General features: G+C 39.3%; 3 protein-coding genes across 3 annotated transcripts in view; 2 read left to right on the forward strand and 1 right to left on the reverse strand.

Moving 5' to 3' along the window:
- LOC18790933 (trifunctional UDP-glucose 4,6-dehydratase/UDP-4-keto-6-deoxy-D-glucose 3,5-epimerase/UDP-4-keto-L-rhamnose-reductase RHM1) lies at positions 2,123-4,809 on the forward strand. Its single transcript, XM_007225070.2, has 3 exons — positions 2,123-2,148; positions 2,496-4,078; positions 4,273-4,809. The coding sequence occupies exons 2-3, from the start codon at positions 2,540-2,542 to the stop codon at positions 4,714-4,716; spliced, it is 1,983 nt and encodes a 660-aa protein (XP_007225132.1). The 5' UTR covers positions 2,123-2,148; positions 2,496-2,539; the 3' UTR covers positions 4,717-4,809.
- Positions 6,718-8,369, forward strand: LOC18791537 (probable sarcosine oxidase). The gene has a single exon (XM_007222731.2). It carries the CDS (start codon positions 6,913-6,915, stop codon positions 8,116-8,118), a length of 1,206 nt encoding a protein of 401 aa, XP_007222793.1. The 5' UTR covers positions 6,718-6,912; the 3' UTR covers positions 8,119-8,369.
- The window catches only part of LOC18793820 (protein lava lamp), a 37,747-nt gene continuing 29,857 nt past the window's right edge, over positions 8,859-16,748 (reverse strand). Inside the window, exon 7 of the mRNA XM_020569510.1 lies at positions 8,859-9,353. Within this exon, the coding sequence (XP_020425099.1) occupies positions 8,979-9,353 (375 nt within the window). The 3' untranslated portion in view covers positions 8,859-8,978. The remainder of the gene's footprint in view (positions 9,354-16,748) is intronic.

A 16,748-nucleotide genomic window follows, 5' to 3' on the forward strand; every position in this document is an offset into this window, starting at 1 on the left:
TTGGACTTTGCGCGACCAATATTCCTATATTCGTCGCGCAAATTTTTTTTTTTAGACTTTACGCGACCAATATGTATTTTTCGTCGCGACCAAAATGTATTTGGTCGCGCAAACCTTTGCGTGACCAATGTATTTCGTCGCTCAAACCTTTGCGCGACCAATGTGTTTCGTCGAGCACAACTTTGCATTACCAATATTTTTCGTCGCGCAAAGTCACTTTGCGCGACCAATATTTTTTCGTCGCGCAAAGTCACTTTGAGCGACCAATATTTTTTCGTCGCGCAAAGTCGCTTTGCGTGACCAATGAAAAAACTTCGTCACGCAAAGTCTTTCTTCACGATCTTTGCGCGACAAATTTTGCGCGACGAAATTTCTGTCGCACTGAAATTTGTGCGACTACAATGTATTTTGCGCGACGAAATTCTCTTCGTCGCGCAAAGTGTAAAATGTAGTAGTGCCACCTAAGTAGTGATAATCTTGCCCACTTGATTTGTCAATTCACATTTTTCTTATCAAACGATACTAAGAGAAGGAGAATTTGACCTAAAGACTTATGGTGTGTTTATTAATTAAGAATTGAATTCCAACTATGGAGGATTCATATATTTACTTCACATCAATGAATTAAAAAGTAACTGGGGCCCACACAAAATTAGGAATTAAATTCTTGATTTTGGAAGAATTCAATTCTTGGGTGGGTGGTGGTATTCTAATTTTTGGAGAACTGACCCATTAAGAATTCAATTTTTTTACCTATTATATCCTTATGCAATTTTAAAAATTCCAAATTTGTCATCTACTTTAATCCAACAACGAGGATATTTTAGTAATTAGAACCACTCCTACCCCTCAATTCCATATGGTTTAGTAAACAACTTCAATAAGAATCTAGAATCTAACTCTCCTCAATTCATATAACTCAACTTCTCATAATTCAATTACGAATTAGTAAATATGTCATTAAAATATAAGAGTAAATGTTCATAATCACTCAAAATACAAAACTTGATGATGACTCTTATATCTAAGTCAAATTAGGAAAAACTTTCACGTTGCTACTCAACTTCACAAACAATTTATTTTCGTATATCATGTTTGTCATATTTGTCTCATATCTTTTTTAGTGTGTGAGAAAAATTCTCTTTCAATGTAGATTAAACTACTACTTATACTCAAAAAATAATAATGGAAAAGTGAGGACCGATAGTATGTGATTATATACATGAAAATTGGTCAAAATTACAACAAAATTTATGGCTCTTGGATGCTTCCGCGGGTTAAATAGTCCCAACACTATTTGATTGCGTAATCCTATTTAATGAAGCAGTTAGATAAGACAACTCAAGCCCTATACCCACAAAGTCCACTATCAAAGCCAATTGATTCATCACATCATCTATCAAATAATGCCGACTAACATGCAAATTCCCCCTGGTCCCTCCCAGTTCACTCCAACCAAAATGAATATTTTAGATAAATGGTCAAGAACAGTCGAAATATCGATGAGTGAGTAGACAACTCTCAGTCGTTGATGCATTATGAGGCGAGTTCAAACACGACTCTTTACTTTTATGTGGCTAAGTGGTGATTGGGTCAAATTGACTGAGCCTAGTGGTTAGACTATTGGGTCGTGAGACAAATGAACTTGGGTTTGATTTGTGAGATAGTTATTGGACTAGAGATGGGTCCGTGGTTTCGGCCCATTATCGGTGGAACTCAGTGTTTGGTGCATCTAGCATAATTTGATCAACGCACCCAATATCTATATTTTTCTGAGAAAGTTGAGGATTTGGTTTTAAATTTCGATTGGTTCAATGATCCTAGAAGTTCATTAGAATTTTAACTAATTTATAACTACTTTTTGGGAATATCCACCTAATTAAGCCGGATTAGGATGTTAAGATTTTAATGCAACCTTGCGCATTAAACACCACGTGACATGAACAATAGCCTAGTAAGAAGAGAGAGTCAAAGTCCAACAATGAACTGCATAGCGGCCATTACGCATCTCTCATCTGCTGCCATGCTTTTCTTTCTCCTTCCCAAATGAAACTAGTTCTTCGTCATTAACAAATTTACTTATTTGCTCTCTATTCTTTGCTTGGTGGAGTCTCCATGGATAATTCCATGTGCCGTTGATGATCTTTTGTAAGTATCTCTAATGCTCTAGGTAAAGTTTATAGCTTTCAGATAATTCTACGTGCCTTCACATTGGATAGTCAATTATGATTCTGGAATATTAGGGCTTTCGTAGCTTTCAGATAACCAAAAACCCTTATCGCTTTTAACTATTTCTAGCTCATAAAAACGTCTAGTAGTGCTTAAATAAAACCCTAATGAAACAATTCATGCTCATTGAGATGAAACGTTTGTGAGCAAAAATGCTTCATATGAAAGCAATCCCAAACGAACCCTAAGTTTTGTTCCTTCGTATGATTGTATTTGTACAATATGAATGATTTTATGATGTCCTAGGTTTCTTATATCGTGTTTAGGTAACAGAGGAAGAACTAAAAGAGAGGGGGTATAAAATATAAACATGGTATCTGAAGGCACACCATATGCACCAAAGAACATCCTCATAACAGGTGCAGCAGGGTTCATAGGCAGCCATGTGACCAATCGGCTGATCAAAAACTATCCCAGCTACAAAATCGTAGCCCTTGATAAGCTAGACTATTGCTCTAGCTTCAAGAACCTCAGGCCCTCTAGAGCCTCTCCCAATTTCAAGTTTGTCAAAGGTGACATTGCCTGCGCTGACCTGGTCAACCATCTCTTGATTGCTGATGAAATTGACACCATAATGCACTTTGCTGCACAAACCCATGTAGACAATTCATTTGGAAACTCATTTGAATTCACAAACAACAATGTCTATGGAACCCATGTTCTTCTTGAAGCCTGTAAGGTCACACAGCAGATCAAAAGATTCATCCATGTGAGCACAGATGAGGTTTATGGAGAAACTGATATGGAAACTGATATTGGAAACCCTGAGGCATCTCAGCTTCTGCCCACAAACCCTTACTCTGCTACAAAAGCAGGGGCTGAAATGTTGGTTATGGCTTACCACAGATCTTATGGCCTGCCAACAATCACAACCAGAAGCAACAATGTTTATGGGCCCCACCAGTATCCAGAAAAGCTTATCCCAAAATTCAGTCTTCTTGCAATGAAAGGTGAGAAATTGCCTATCCATGGAAATGGATCAAATGTTAGAAGCTATCTGTATTGTGATGATGTTGCTGAGGCATTTGATGTTATACTTCATAAGGGGGTGATTGGGCATGTGTACAATATTGGTACCAAAAAAGAGAGGTCTGTTATAAATGTGGCAGAGGATGTTTGCAAGATGTTTGGTTTGAACCCAAAGGAAGCTATTAGCTTTGTTCATGACAGGCCTTTCAATGACCATAGGTACTTCTTGGATGATCAAAAGCTTAAGAAGCTTGGGTGGGAGGTGAAGACTAGTTGGGAGGAAGGGCTAAAGCTGACAACACAGTGGTACACCAAGAACCCTACTTGGTGGGGTGATGTGTCTGCTGCACTTCACCCACACCCAAGTTTCTCTGTGATTAGTCGATCCAACGATGATGCGTGGTTCTTCGAATACGGGTACACAAGGCTGTCAAGAACTTGCAGTGAGAACAGCAACAGCCCTGCATTGAAATTCTTGATATATGGGAGGACTGGTTGGATAGGAGGGTTGTTGGGGAAGCTTTGTAAAGATGAAGGAATTGAATTTGAGTATGGGAAAGGAAGACTTGAGGATAGGAAGTCTCTGCTGGAGGACATAACAAGAGCACAACCAACCCATGTGTTCAATGCAGCTGGAATTACAGGCCGCCCTAACGTTGATTGGTGTGAATCTCACAAGACTCAAACAATCAGGACAAATGTAGTCGGTACTCTAAATTTGGCCGATGTTTGCAAGGATCAAGGTCTCTTGATGATGAATTTTGCAACTGGCTGCATATTTGAGTATGACAAGGAGCATCCTCTAGGATCAGGTATTGGATTCAAGGAGGAGGACAAGGCTAATTTCACCGGCTCCTTCTATTCGAAGACCAAAGCCATGGTAACAAATTTCAAACTTGTTTACAATTTGTTTTTTATTTCAAAACCATAGTCTATATATGCTGCATTCAAGCATGGAGAGAGGGTGTAATTCTGTCATGTCACCACCAATGTCCAAGCTTTGTTCTAAAATCATGTACATTTTTTTGTTAAGGATATACTTAATATCACAAAGAAAATGGTTGAAATTTGCAGGTGGAGGAACTCTTAAAGGAATATGACAATGTGTGCACCCTCAGAGTAAGAATGCCAATATCATCAGACCTCAGCAACCCAAGAAATTTCATCACGAAAATCGCGCGTTACGACAAGGTTGTGAACATACCCAACAGCATGACAGTTTTAGATGAGCTCCTACCAATCTCCATTGACATGGCTAGGAGGGACTGCAGAGGAATATGGAACTTCACCAACCCAGGAGTCATAAGCCACAATGAGATCCTAGAGATGTACAGGGATTATATTGACCCAACGTTCAAGTGGCAAAATTTTGGCCTAGAAGAACAGGCCAAGGTGATTGTAGCACCAAGGAGTAACAATGATTTGGATGCTTCAAAGCTGAAGACGGAGTTTCCTGAATTGTTGTCAATCAAAGATTCAATCATAAAATATGTCTTTAAGCCCAACAAGAAGGCTTGAAAGTCATGGTTGTATCTACACCTTTTAAGCTGCAGAATCAAATTTTTACTGTTAATTTCATTGTTTTCTTTTTTCTTTCTCTCTCATATTCATATTGTTTTGTCCATTTACTTCAATATAAAAAACAGACGGATGTTATTCATCAGAGAAAAAAAAAGCGCAAGATTTTGAGAATCATACTTTATAGATGAGAAACCCAAACTTGCTTTGGAGTCTAAGAGCAAACAAGCCTGGTCACATCTTCATTGAAGAACATGCCAATCTGACATCACTTTGGTTTTCTTTGAGTGGCTGGGTTATAAATTTAAAATATGGTAGCCCACTCCTTTCTTCCTTTTTATAGTTTGACTTAGTATACTCCTTAAGGATTGCAACTCATAAAAGGGTTAGGAATTTACTTTAATGTGTACTTTCTATTAGTACAATTTGGTTGTCATTTCAATTCCAACTGTGATTCATTTTAAAATTTGTGAAATTCTTGAATAACGTGTTGTAAAACTTACATAAAACGAGTGTATACACTCTTTTGAATGAATGAAAACTTGCATGTGTAAATAAATCTTTATTTCGATTATATAAAAAGACTAATAATCTCAAAAAAAAAAAAAAAAAAAAAACATGGATCATGATGATTGAGTCAATTTTCAAATACAATTTATATGAACTCATGAAACATGAGATATTGACATCTGCTTTCCAATTGACAAGTGGTTGGCCTTCCATAATCTTTCAAAATGTGTGAGTGGCATATGCATTCTATGGTTAATAAAATAATCCATATTGGCTTCTTTATATATAGCACCTTGTGAAACCATTACACAAAAGAAAAGTAGTTTGTTCTGTTGTAGTGTTGAAGCATGAGGTGAGATATTGGATGGTGACAGAAGAAGAGAACAAAATATGCCAATTACCAATACCAACCATACATAATACATTATGTAATGTGACAAAAGCTAGCTGACTTCTTCAGAGGCTGTGAATGGCTCAAGTCACTTTTCGAGGTGTTTGCTTCTGCACAACTTTTCTGCACTGCACATGGAATAAAAAATTGAAGGGCTGGTGTTCACTCTGGATGACCTCATTTCACCACATTCAATCTTCAATCAACATATCCATATATATACTTTTCTGAAATCAAATCCCATAGTGAGCATTAGCCTTTTTCTCCCTAAGTGAACTAGGACACAAACTTTTGGTGCATAGCTAATCACATTTTTCATTTATTTTTAAGAATAGAGAGGCTAACTACAACATTAATTTCATTACAAATTTAGACAAAACTGAAACGGGACAATTTTCTAATATTTCAAATAAAGATGTATGTGTATTCTGAAAGATATACGATATAATTTTCTTTTGTAGGTAGAAAATAGAGATTCAAATTTAAAACAACTTTCAATTTCGGAGTATGAATTTTTATATTACTGCTTTTTTGCATAGGTTTATCATATGAAAGCAATCAATTTATACTAGTAAATTTGTAATTTTACAATATTTCACTTTCTCTTGTGAAAGGCATGCTTAATCGATGATAAATATACGATTGATTGACGTTTTTGTTTGGATTGATATTAATTAAAGAGTTGAGATAAGAAGGAATATACCCTTCTTCTTTTTACCTTTTTAAATTTCTGAAAGTCCTAAAGCATGATGTTTTTATTTATAAATTGAATAAAAAAACAAAAAACAAAGTGAAGTGGCGCGATTCGCATGATCATATTGTCCAATGTGTGTTTGTTTCTTGCCAGTCAACTATCTTCAGATTGGTCGTGTGTCAACTTCAACCAAACTACCAAATCACAACAATTAATACAAGTTTTCAGAAAATGCTACCCAAAAAAAGTGTTGCACCGATTAACCCCATACGAACTAAGACGTGGGTTCGGAAAGGCCCAAGATGGGACTGTGATTTGTTACTTCTTCTTTTGTGTACGCAACGTAAGTGTCACTAAATTACTGCACAAAGGACGAAGCATACAAATGAACCAGTGGCAATATCGTAATTCAGAGAAACAATTTGGCGGGTTTCAAAAAATCCCACGTTAAAAACACGCTCTCAATGACTGTCACACACTCACTCAAAAGTTTGCAAGCAGCCACCAAAAATCCAAATCACCTCTCAACCGTCTTCCTCTGTCTTCTTCTTCTTCTTCTTCTTCTTCTTCCGCCAACAATCGCCGGAAAAATTTCGCAGAGATGGAATATTCCGCCGATGAATTCGACGTCATCGTGGTCGGAGCCGGCATCATGGGCAGCTCCACCGCCTACCAGACAGCCAAGCGTGGCCAGAAGACCCTCCTCCTCGAGCAATTCGACTTCCTCCACCACCGCGGCTCCTCCCATGGCGAGTCCCGGACCATCCGCGCCACCTACCCGGAAGACTACTACACGCCATTGGTTCTCCAGTCCTACAAGCTCTGGCAGCAAGCCGAGTCCGAGATCGGCTACAATGTCTACTTCAAAGCTCACCAATTGGACATGGCCCCGGCAAACGATAAGGTTCTGCATGCCGTTGTTGAGAGCTGTCGTAAAAATTTGGTCCCCTTTCGGTTCATGAACCGGGACCAGCTGGATCGGGAGTTCTCGGGTCGGATTCGGATTCCGGAGGATTGGGTGGCCGTGGCGACGGAGCATGGTGGGGTTATTAAACCCACCAAGGCTGTGTCTATGTTTCAAACTCTTGCTCTGCAGAACGGTGCCGTTTTGAGGGACAATATGGGGGTGAAGGGTGTGGAGAGAGATGGGGTGAGAGGAGGGGTTTGGGTGTGCACAGAAAATGGAGAGAGGTTTTGGGGGAAGAAGTGTGTGGTGACCGTTGGGGCTTGGACTACGAAGTTAGTTAAAACGGTTGCTGGGATTGAGCTGCCTATAAAGCCATTGGAGACCACTGTTTGTTATTGGAGGATTAAGGAGGGGCATGAAGGTGGTTTTGCCATTGGAGGTGACTTTCCAACCTTTGCTAGCTATGGGGATACCTACATTTATGGGACACCCTCTTTGGAGTACCCCGGTTTGATCAAGGTTGCCGTGCATGGCGGGTACCCATGTGACCCGGATAAGAGGCCGTGGGGACCCGGGAACCCGCTGGCTCCGTTGAAGGAGTGGATTGAGGGGAGGTTCTCCGGTGTGGTTGACTCCGGTGGGCCTGTGGCCACTCAGCTGTGTATGTACTCCATGACCCCGGATGAGGACTTTGTGATTGATTTCTTGGGTGGGGAGTTTGGGAAGGATGTGGTGGTGGGTGGCGGGTTTTCGGGTCACGGGTTCAAGCTGTCTCCGGTGGTGGGGAGGATATTGGCTGACCTCGCACTTAGTGGGGAGGCTCAAGGTGTGGAGCTAAAGCACTTTAGAATAGCAAGGTTTCAAGAGAATCCTAAAGGCAATGTTAAAGACTTCCTATAGATCATCGGTGCTAATTTGAAGCAGAATTGGGTAGCTTCCATCGGTGGCCAATAATTTGAAGCACTTTAGGATAGCAAACTGTATGTGGTGGTTATGTGTGAGTGACTTTGTATGTGTGTGGTGGACAAATTGACACAATAAACACACTGCTTCATTTGGTGTTCAATGATCCTCGAAATGTTGCATCAATTTTACATTGTAGGGAAAAAAATTGTTTCTTTTTTTCCAAATTTCGTTTTAAAAAAGTGCAACCAACATCTAGGAATTTGAGATGTACATAATTCTATGAAAATAAAAGCTAATTTGAAACACAAGGAGCTTATAATTCAAGTAGTTAAGAGCAATTACCCTGAATTTGAAATCCAAAATTTTGTATTCGAATTCTCATTTCCTCATATCCCTTGGAATAAGAAATATATAATATAAAAAAGCCCAATTTGAACCAATTTGAAAAAAAAATAGATATTAATTGATGACCAAAAAATAATCAATCAATCTAACCACATCTAGGAAGGAGAGAAAATAGCTGATTAAGCTTCCAACTTAATAGCCCAATAAAAGCATAATCATAGTTGGGACTAGGAGCCCATCTATGGCATCCCAACCTACTAGTCTTCTCAGAATCCGTATCTATCGCAATTGCAACTTGGTCACTATTGCCTTTGCGCAAACTGCGGACTTGAGGTGCAATGGAGGTCCCAGATACCGCCCAGTTGTTTTTCTATTAAAAAAAATCCTCAAATTTAAAGTCATTAATGACATTACAATACTCTGACAAAGGCCTAGAAATGCAAGTTAAAAAACAAATAAACATATAACATCTCACCGCAGGTTCAACCTCCATAATTTCAGAGGTCATACTAGTTCCTCTGCCAGAATCTCCAACACCTCGATAAGATATTCATATCAAACCATGTTAATAACTCATGGATCTCATCTGAACTTCTCTTGTTGCTGGTTTGAGATGCAACAAGAACATCATTGGTACACCTAGTGACCTCTTGCCTTAAGAAAGATATCTCAGCATCCCGATCTTGAAATTGTGATTGGAGCTTTTCCACCTCGGCAAGGAGGTTTGCAGATAGATGATGTTGCTCATCAAACTTACTCACAGTGACGGAAAGCTTTTTCATAACCTTCCCGTGAGAAGCTTCAAGGTTCTCAAGATCTAGGTTCTTTTGTTCCACAACCTTTTCCAATTCCTTAATCTTGAAAGTGAGACCTTGCATTTGCACCTCCTCCTAATTTGTTACGATATCAAATCTCAATTATAGGAGTAGACTGCTGTAGACCTTTGACTGATTCTGTTTCCTTTTCTAGTCCAGCAATCCCTGTAGTTTAGGCTGTAGTTATTACTTCTTTCCATATATGTTTCTGTATAATTTGCTATATATCTTTGTAATTGTTATGATTGAATACACAAGCAATATACATCAGATTATCACTTTTCACATGGTATTAGAGCGATAGGCTCTCTGACCTTCATCACGATTTGATTTTTTCTTAGCCTTATGGTCTTTTTTTTATATTTTGTTTGAGAGTTCTCAGTATCTCAAATTCTACTCTTTATCATGGATAAGTTTTGTTCCACCTTTGCCAATCACGTGGAATCAAACAGTACAGGTCTGGCAAGTTCTTATTTTTTTGATTTTCAAAATTCAGTTTCTTCCAATAATTTTTCACAGGTTTGGATTCTTGATAGTGGTGCAACGGATCACATCACATCTCGACCTTCAATTTTTTCTCAATTATCGTTTTCATCAACTCCTTCATCTGTTCAATTACTATTTCCCTCTTTTCAACCGGGGTAGCCGACGGAATGAACCTTTGGTCCTTCTTCTTTTGAGTGCCGGGCGTGCCACCACCGAGCCCCGAATTTGAACTTGAATGGAATGTGAGTAGATGAATATGTTGCGTCCGAGATTTGACTTTAATCAAACAATTGTTCGGCCGAACAAGGAACCTTCTCACGGCCTAGGTTCTTTCACTACCTCAGGGTCAAGACTTTATGTGAGCGACCAAATGATGTGGAGTGGATGAAGATGAAGATTAAAGGTGAAACGTAATGAAACGAAGAACAAGTGCGTAAAGTAAAGGTGCTTAAACTTAAATATAATTTAAAGACAAATACGTAAAGTAAAGTGCGAAAGATAAATAACGTAAAGACAAGAATTAAAGTCCAATAAAATGAATTAAAGCGATAAATAAAGCAAAAACGAAATGAAAGCGATAAGAACGATAAAGTAAAATGAACTTGAAATTAAACTTAATTGAAGTGCGATAACAATGAAAAGTAAAGCAATTGAAATAAACTTGAATTTAAATGACAAGAAAATATAAATTGAACGAAAATTTAAACTTACACTAAGAAAAGGAAGAACTCACTACACTAGGTGCATGAAAAGTAAAATTCTAAGTCTAAGAAAAGAAAAGTGCGAGACGAAAAATAAGTTTGTCTGTCTGATGTTGTGTGTCTAATGTCTTCGTCGAGCATGGTTTATATAGGGCACTCGTTAGCTCATGGGCTGGCCATTGAATGGCCAAAGGTTAACTCTTTTAAAACTTCTTTCCTTCCAAGACCTCCTTAAATCTGTAGGATTGCATTGATTGAAATATTCTGACATGCTTGATTCCTCCTTGCTTTGGAACACTCAGAGTTAACTCTTTTAAAAATCTCTTAATTTCTTTCCTTCTGAGGCCTCTGTCATGTACACATAATCCTCCGAAAATCTGAGCGTAGATAGGTAGCTTAAACTTGAGCCTTGTATTGCCACCCATATAATATATATTAAACTTCATATTATTATATATAAGCACTATTATCTCATATATACATATATATTAATATATATTATTATATAATTGTTATAAAATAACCTGGGATATGTGCGAATTTTGAGCTGCACGTAAAGTAGATGAGACACAGTATTTAACGAGGTTCGGCTACGCCTACGTCCTCGGAGAGCAGCAACAGTAACCTTTCACTATATAATAATATGACTACAATAGTGTTTACAATATGTGTGACTCACTGAATTTTCTCTCTGCTTACTTACCCTCTTCTTTCCTCTTCTCTCTCTTTCCTCCTTTCCTTTTTTTTTTCTTCCGTTTCCTTTTTCCTCTTGGTCTTATTTATAGGCTGCTAGGAAGGATGTGAGTGTACAGTATTTTGCTTGTGAGTGTACAGTATTTTGCTTAATTTCTTTGTGGGCCCCATAAATGTGGGCTCCACATGTTTATTCTTTACAACACTCCCCCTTGGAGACCACATGTCCCTAGTTGGTTGCCTCATTAAAACCTTGCTTGGAAAAACCCAGTGGGAAAAAACCTAAGCGAAGGAAAAAGAGTACAACGTGCATATGTCCTAGGTTAGAGGACTTTTGAATGCTCCCCCTGATTTTGCATGCTCCAACTTGATTGCTTGCAGAGTTGTCGTAATCCGATGCCATGCACTAACTTTTGGAATGTACATTTCGGCAATGATTTAGTGAAGAGATCTGCCAGGTTATCACTTGAACGGATTTGTCTGACTTTGATTTCTTGACTCTTCTGGAGCTCATGTGTATAGAAAAACTTTGGTGATATGTGCTTGGTTCTGTCACCCTTGATATATCCTCCTGTGATCTGAGCAATACAAGCTGCATTGTCCTCATTCAGAATTGTTGGAGTGTCTGTTGTTGAGGGTAGGGCACATGTGCTTCGGATGTGATGGATTACCGACCTTAACCAAACGCATTCACGACTGGCTTCATGGAGGGCAAGTATTTCTGAGTGATTAGAAGATGTGGCCACTAATGTTTGTTTTGTTGAGCGCCATGAGATCGCAGTTCCTCCACATGTAAATACATACCCAGTCTGTGATCGTCCTTGATGTGGATCAGAGAGATATCCTGCATCAGCATAACCAATAATACTCTGGGCATTGGTCGATTCACTGGAATAGAATAACCACATGTCTGTTGTCCCACGAAGGTATCGTAGAACATGTTTGATGCCGGTCCAGTGTCGCCTTGTTGGAGCAGAACTGTACCTTGCTAACAGATTTACTGAGAATGATATGTCTGGTCTGGTACATTGTGCTAGGTACAATAAAGCACCTATTGCACTAAGATATGGTACTTCTGGACCAAGGACCATTTCATCATTCTCTTTTGGACGATATGGGTCTTTCTTAGTGTCAAGCGATCGAACGACCATTGGAGTGCTAAGTGGATGGGCTTTATCCATGCCAAACCGTTCCAATACTTTCTCAGTATAAGTTGATTGATGCACCAAAATTCCATTAGCACTGTGCTCAATCTGCAAGCCAAGACAATATTTTGTCTTTCCAAGGTCCTTCATCTCAAACTCACGTTTGAGATAATCAACAGTCTTTTGAAGCTCTTCAGAAGTTCCAATTAGATTCATGTCGTCGACATATACTGCCACTATCGCAAATCCAGACTCTGATTTCTTAATAAACACACATGGGCAAATAGGATCATTTGTGTATCCTTCCTTCAGTAAATACTTACTGAGACGATTGTACCACATTCGTCCAGATTGTTTTAGCCCATATAATGATTTTCTCAATTTAATTGAGAACATGTCCCGTGGTTTGTTTCTGGCTGCTTCAGGCATCCTGAATCCTTCTGGAACTTTCATGTATATATCTGTATCCAATTCTCCATACAAATATGCGGTAATGACATCCATGAGTCTCATTTCAAGTTTTTCTGAAACCGCCAAACTTATTAGGTAACGGAATGTAATTGTGTCCATTACTGGAGAGTACGTTTCCACATAATCAATTCCAGGCCTTTGTGAAAAACCTTGCGCAACGAGTCGCGCTTTATACCTTGAGATCTCATTTTTCTCATTGCGCTTTCTTGTAAATACCCACTTGTAACCTACAGGGTTCACATTGGGTGGAGTTGGACTAATATGTCCAAAAACACTCATTTTTTCCAAAGAATTTAATTCTGCCTGGATTGCATCTTTCCACTTGGGCCAATCTTGCCTCTGTGTACATTCATGAATAGAGCACGGCTCAATATCATCATCTTTTATGATCTCAGCAGCCACTGAGAATGCAAATATATCATCGATGATCATCTCATTTCTACTCCACAATTCATTAGTGGACGTATAATTTATGGAGATTTCTTGACTTTCAGGTACGGTTGCCACTCCAGGGGCACTTGTCTCACCAATGACGTTTTCCTTGTCAAGAAGTACCTGTCCCTCTTTGGGGGCATTTGTATTATGAATTGTGGGCTCTCTATTTATTTCATTTGGATTCATTTTGTCCATCAACTTCCTCTTTCGAGGAATTGAATCCTTTGAGCCTAGTGGTCTGCCACGTTTTAGGCGTGCAGCAGATTAACCATTTGCTGGGACATTGCTTTGTCCATTATGGACATCAATCCGTGCGGGTGCATTTGCAGCTGGGATATGAGATTTCGTCACCTTTGCTGCATCATTAAATGCATCTGGCATCTGATTGGCAATACTTTGGAGGTGAACGATCCTTCTCACTTCGTTTTCGCATTGAGCAGTATGAGGATCGAGATGAGACAATGTGGATACATTCCAGGATAATTCATGTCGTTTTTCAGGAATGAGTTTGCCTTGTTCTTTAGACACAGATTTTTCTCCCCCTAATGGTGGGAAGATTGTCTCATCAAAATCACAATCCGCAAATCGTGCGGTAAAAATATCACCCGTCAGGGGTGCCAAGTATCTGATGATAGATGGTGAATCAAAACCAACATAAATTCCCAATCTGCGTTGAGGGCCCATCTTAGTACGTTGCGGTGGTGCAATGGGCACATATACCGCACACCCAAAAATTCTTAAATGTGAAATGTTTGGTTGATTTCCCAATACGAGTTGTATTGGAGAACATTGATTGTTGGTGACGGGCCTCAATCGCACAAGCGATGCTGCATGTAAAATGGCATATCCCCAAGCAGAAACTGGCAACTTTGTTTTCATTAGCAAAGTGCGTGCTATCAATTGAAGGCGTTTAATTAAAGCTTCTGCCAAGCCATTTTGAGTATGCACATGGGGAACAGGATGTTCAATATCAATGCCTAGTGACATGCAGTAGTCATCAAAAGTCTGAGATGTAAATTCACCAGCATTATCGAGTCTGATTGACTTAATGAGATAATCTGGGAATTGGGCTCGTAATTTAATTATCTGAGCCAAAAACCGAGCAAATGCCATCGGGTAGATGCGTCTACCAAGACCATAAAGTACCGAAATGGTCCACATGGGGGATGAATGGGTCCACAAATGTCCCCTTAAATTCTCTGCAAAAATGATGGAGACTCAACATCAACCTTTAGTTGTGATGGTCTGATCACCAACTTCCCTTGTGAACAAGCTTGGCAAAAGATGTCGCTTGATAACATAATGTGTTTAGTCAACAAGGGATGTCCTTTAGAGTTGGTGATGATCCTGCGCATCATGGTGGATCCAGGATGACCCAACCTGTCATGCCAAAGCTTAAAAGGATTTGAGTCAGTGGACTCTTGGTCCATGACACTATGTGCCTCAATTGTCCGTATGGTTGTGTAATACAACCCTGATGAGAGCTCACAAAGCTTTTCCAGTATATGCTTTTGAGTATCACTGGAGGTAATACAAAGATATTCCATGTTTTCCTCTTTCTTTGTTTCAACATGGTAGCCATTCAAACGTATATCTTTGAAACTCAACAGATTCCTTCTGGAGTTAGATGAATACAAAGCATCTGGAATGGACAGTATTGTTCCATTCGGTAACATAATTTGGGCTATTCCTGAACCTTCAATCAGATCTGCAGGACCTGATATGGTTGTTACCTTTGCTTTTGTAAGCATTAATTTTGAGAAATACTTCCGATCTTGAAAGATCGTATGAGTAGTTGCGCTGTCTGCGAGACAAATATCTCTGTCATAGCCTTTGTTTTGAGGGCATCCATAATTTGCATCCATGCCACCAAATAAGTAAAATAAGCTGGATTAATAAAGAAGAAAACATTACCACTTTTATTGGATTGAAATTTAAACAACACTTCAGCTAATACAAGTAGTATATTAAGGAATTTAATCTAATTCGGACACATAACCTTCATTCCCTCTTTCAGTAACAAAATCAGAAACATCTAGATGCGTCTTGTTTAGCTGACGTGATATTTCTGATGAGCCATCTGTGGCTGGCGGAGCATGATCAATGTAATTTATCTCCACTTTCCTGTTCTTAAGTGAAGCTTGATAGAGATCCGCCAAATGCCTGGGCGTACGACATGCGCGCACCCAATGTCCCTTTGCACCACATCTGTGACAAGGGCTTTCAACATTTCTAGGCACATGGCTCATCTGTGCCTTTCCCTTATTACGGGATGCATTTTTGCCATTCGTGGATGGACCGCTCCTTGGACCTAAGCCCTCTGAACGAGCACCACGATTTTTTCTACTTCCTTGCCAGTGGCCACGCTTGCCCCCTTGCCCACGTTTGTGGATACTGCCACGAGATGAAGTGGCATTCACTTCCTGAGATGCAGCATTTATTTCAGGAAGTGGTGCGGAGCCCGTTGGGCGAGATTGGTGATTCTTTAATAAGAGCTCATTATTCTGCTCAGCTAACAAGAGGCAAGATACAAGTTCCGAGTACTTCTTGAAACCGCTATGTCTGTATTGCTGCTGAAGGAGGACATTTGAAGCATGAAAAGTGCTCAGAGTTTTTTCGAGCATATCCTCATCAGATATATTTTCCCCACATAGCCTCATTAATAAGGTAATTCTGTGCATAGCAGAGTTATACTCGGACACTGACTTGAAATCTTGAAATCTCAAGTGGGTCCATTCGTATCTAGCTCTTGGGAGAGTCACCGTCTTCTGGTGATCGTATCTTTCACCTAGAGCTTTCCACAGAACCAACGGTTCATCAACCACCACATATTCGCTCTTCAGCGCTTCATGGATGTGGCGGCGAAGAAAGATCATGGCCTTCGCATTCTCTTCAGGCGAAGCATCATTCTCATCTACAATTGTTTGTCCGAGGCCATTGGCTCATAGATAAATTTTGGCATCCAGGACCCATGATAAATAGTTGTCCCTGGAAAGGTCCAAGGCAGCAAACTCTAGTTTTGCCAAATTTGCCATCCAAAACTTTAGGCTCGAGATCTGGAATATTAAGCCACTTATTAATAGGAATTTCAGGTCCTCATTATTCAGGTATATTAATTGATGATAAAAGTAAAGTGTTATGAATTTGCTGGTATGGACGATAAACCCGCACCATACCTTAAATGTGCGGTAAAGTAAATGTGTTTGTATGGGCACTAATTCTGCTCCATACATTTAAATAAAAGTAAAGGCGTGGACGATAAACCCGCACCACCCTTTAAATAAATATTGCCGTATGGGTAATAAGCCTACACCATACCATAAATAAAATTAAATGTGGGGTTAAAACCACCACCGAATAAAATAAGAAAAAGTTAGTATTAGTAACGGTCTCCCACTGATAATATGTTTAGTATTACCAAGGGTCCATTTTTGTTAATGGTTAGTAATAAAGAAGCAGATAGATATAGTGTATTATATAGTATATTATATACAGTCCTGATCTCTTGGACTACAGGGGTCCAAGAGATTTAT

This window comes from Prunus persica, chromosome G1 (genome assembly GCF_000346465.2).
Source record: "Prunus persica cultivar Lovell chromosome G1, Prunus_persica_NCBIv2, whole genome shotgun sequence".
Classification (NCBI taxonomy): domain Eukaryota; kingdom Viridiplantae; phylum Streptophyta; class Magnoliopsida; order Rosales; family Rosaceae; genus Prunus; species Prunus persica.

What these genes read in the sequence shown, in the direction of transcription:
- LOC18790933 (XM_007225070.2), top strand. Translation starts at nt 2,540, where the DNA reads ATGGTATCTGAAGGCACACCATATGCACCAAAGAACATCCTCATAACA. An exon ending in ATTCGAAGACCAAAGCCATG is followed by an intron (nt 4,079 to 4,272) that starts GTAACAAATTTC and finishes TGAAATTTGCAG; the next exon opens with GTGGAGGAACTCTTAAAGGA.
- LOC18791537 (XM_007222731.2), top strand. Translation starts at nt 6,913, where the DNA reads ATGGAATATTCCGCCGATGAATTCGACGTCATCGTGGTCGGAGCCGGC.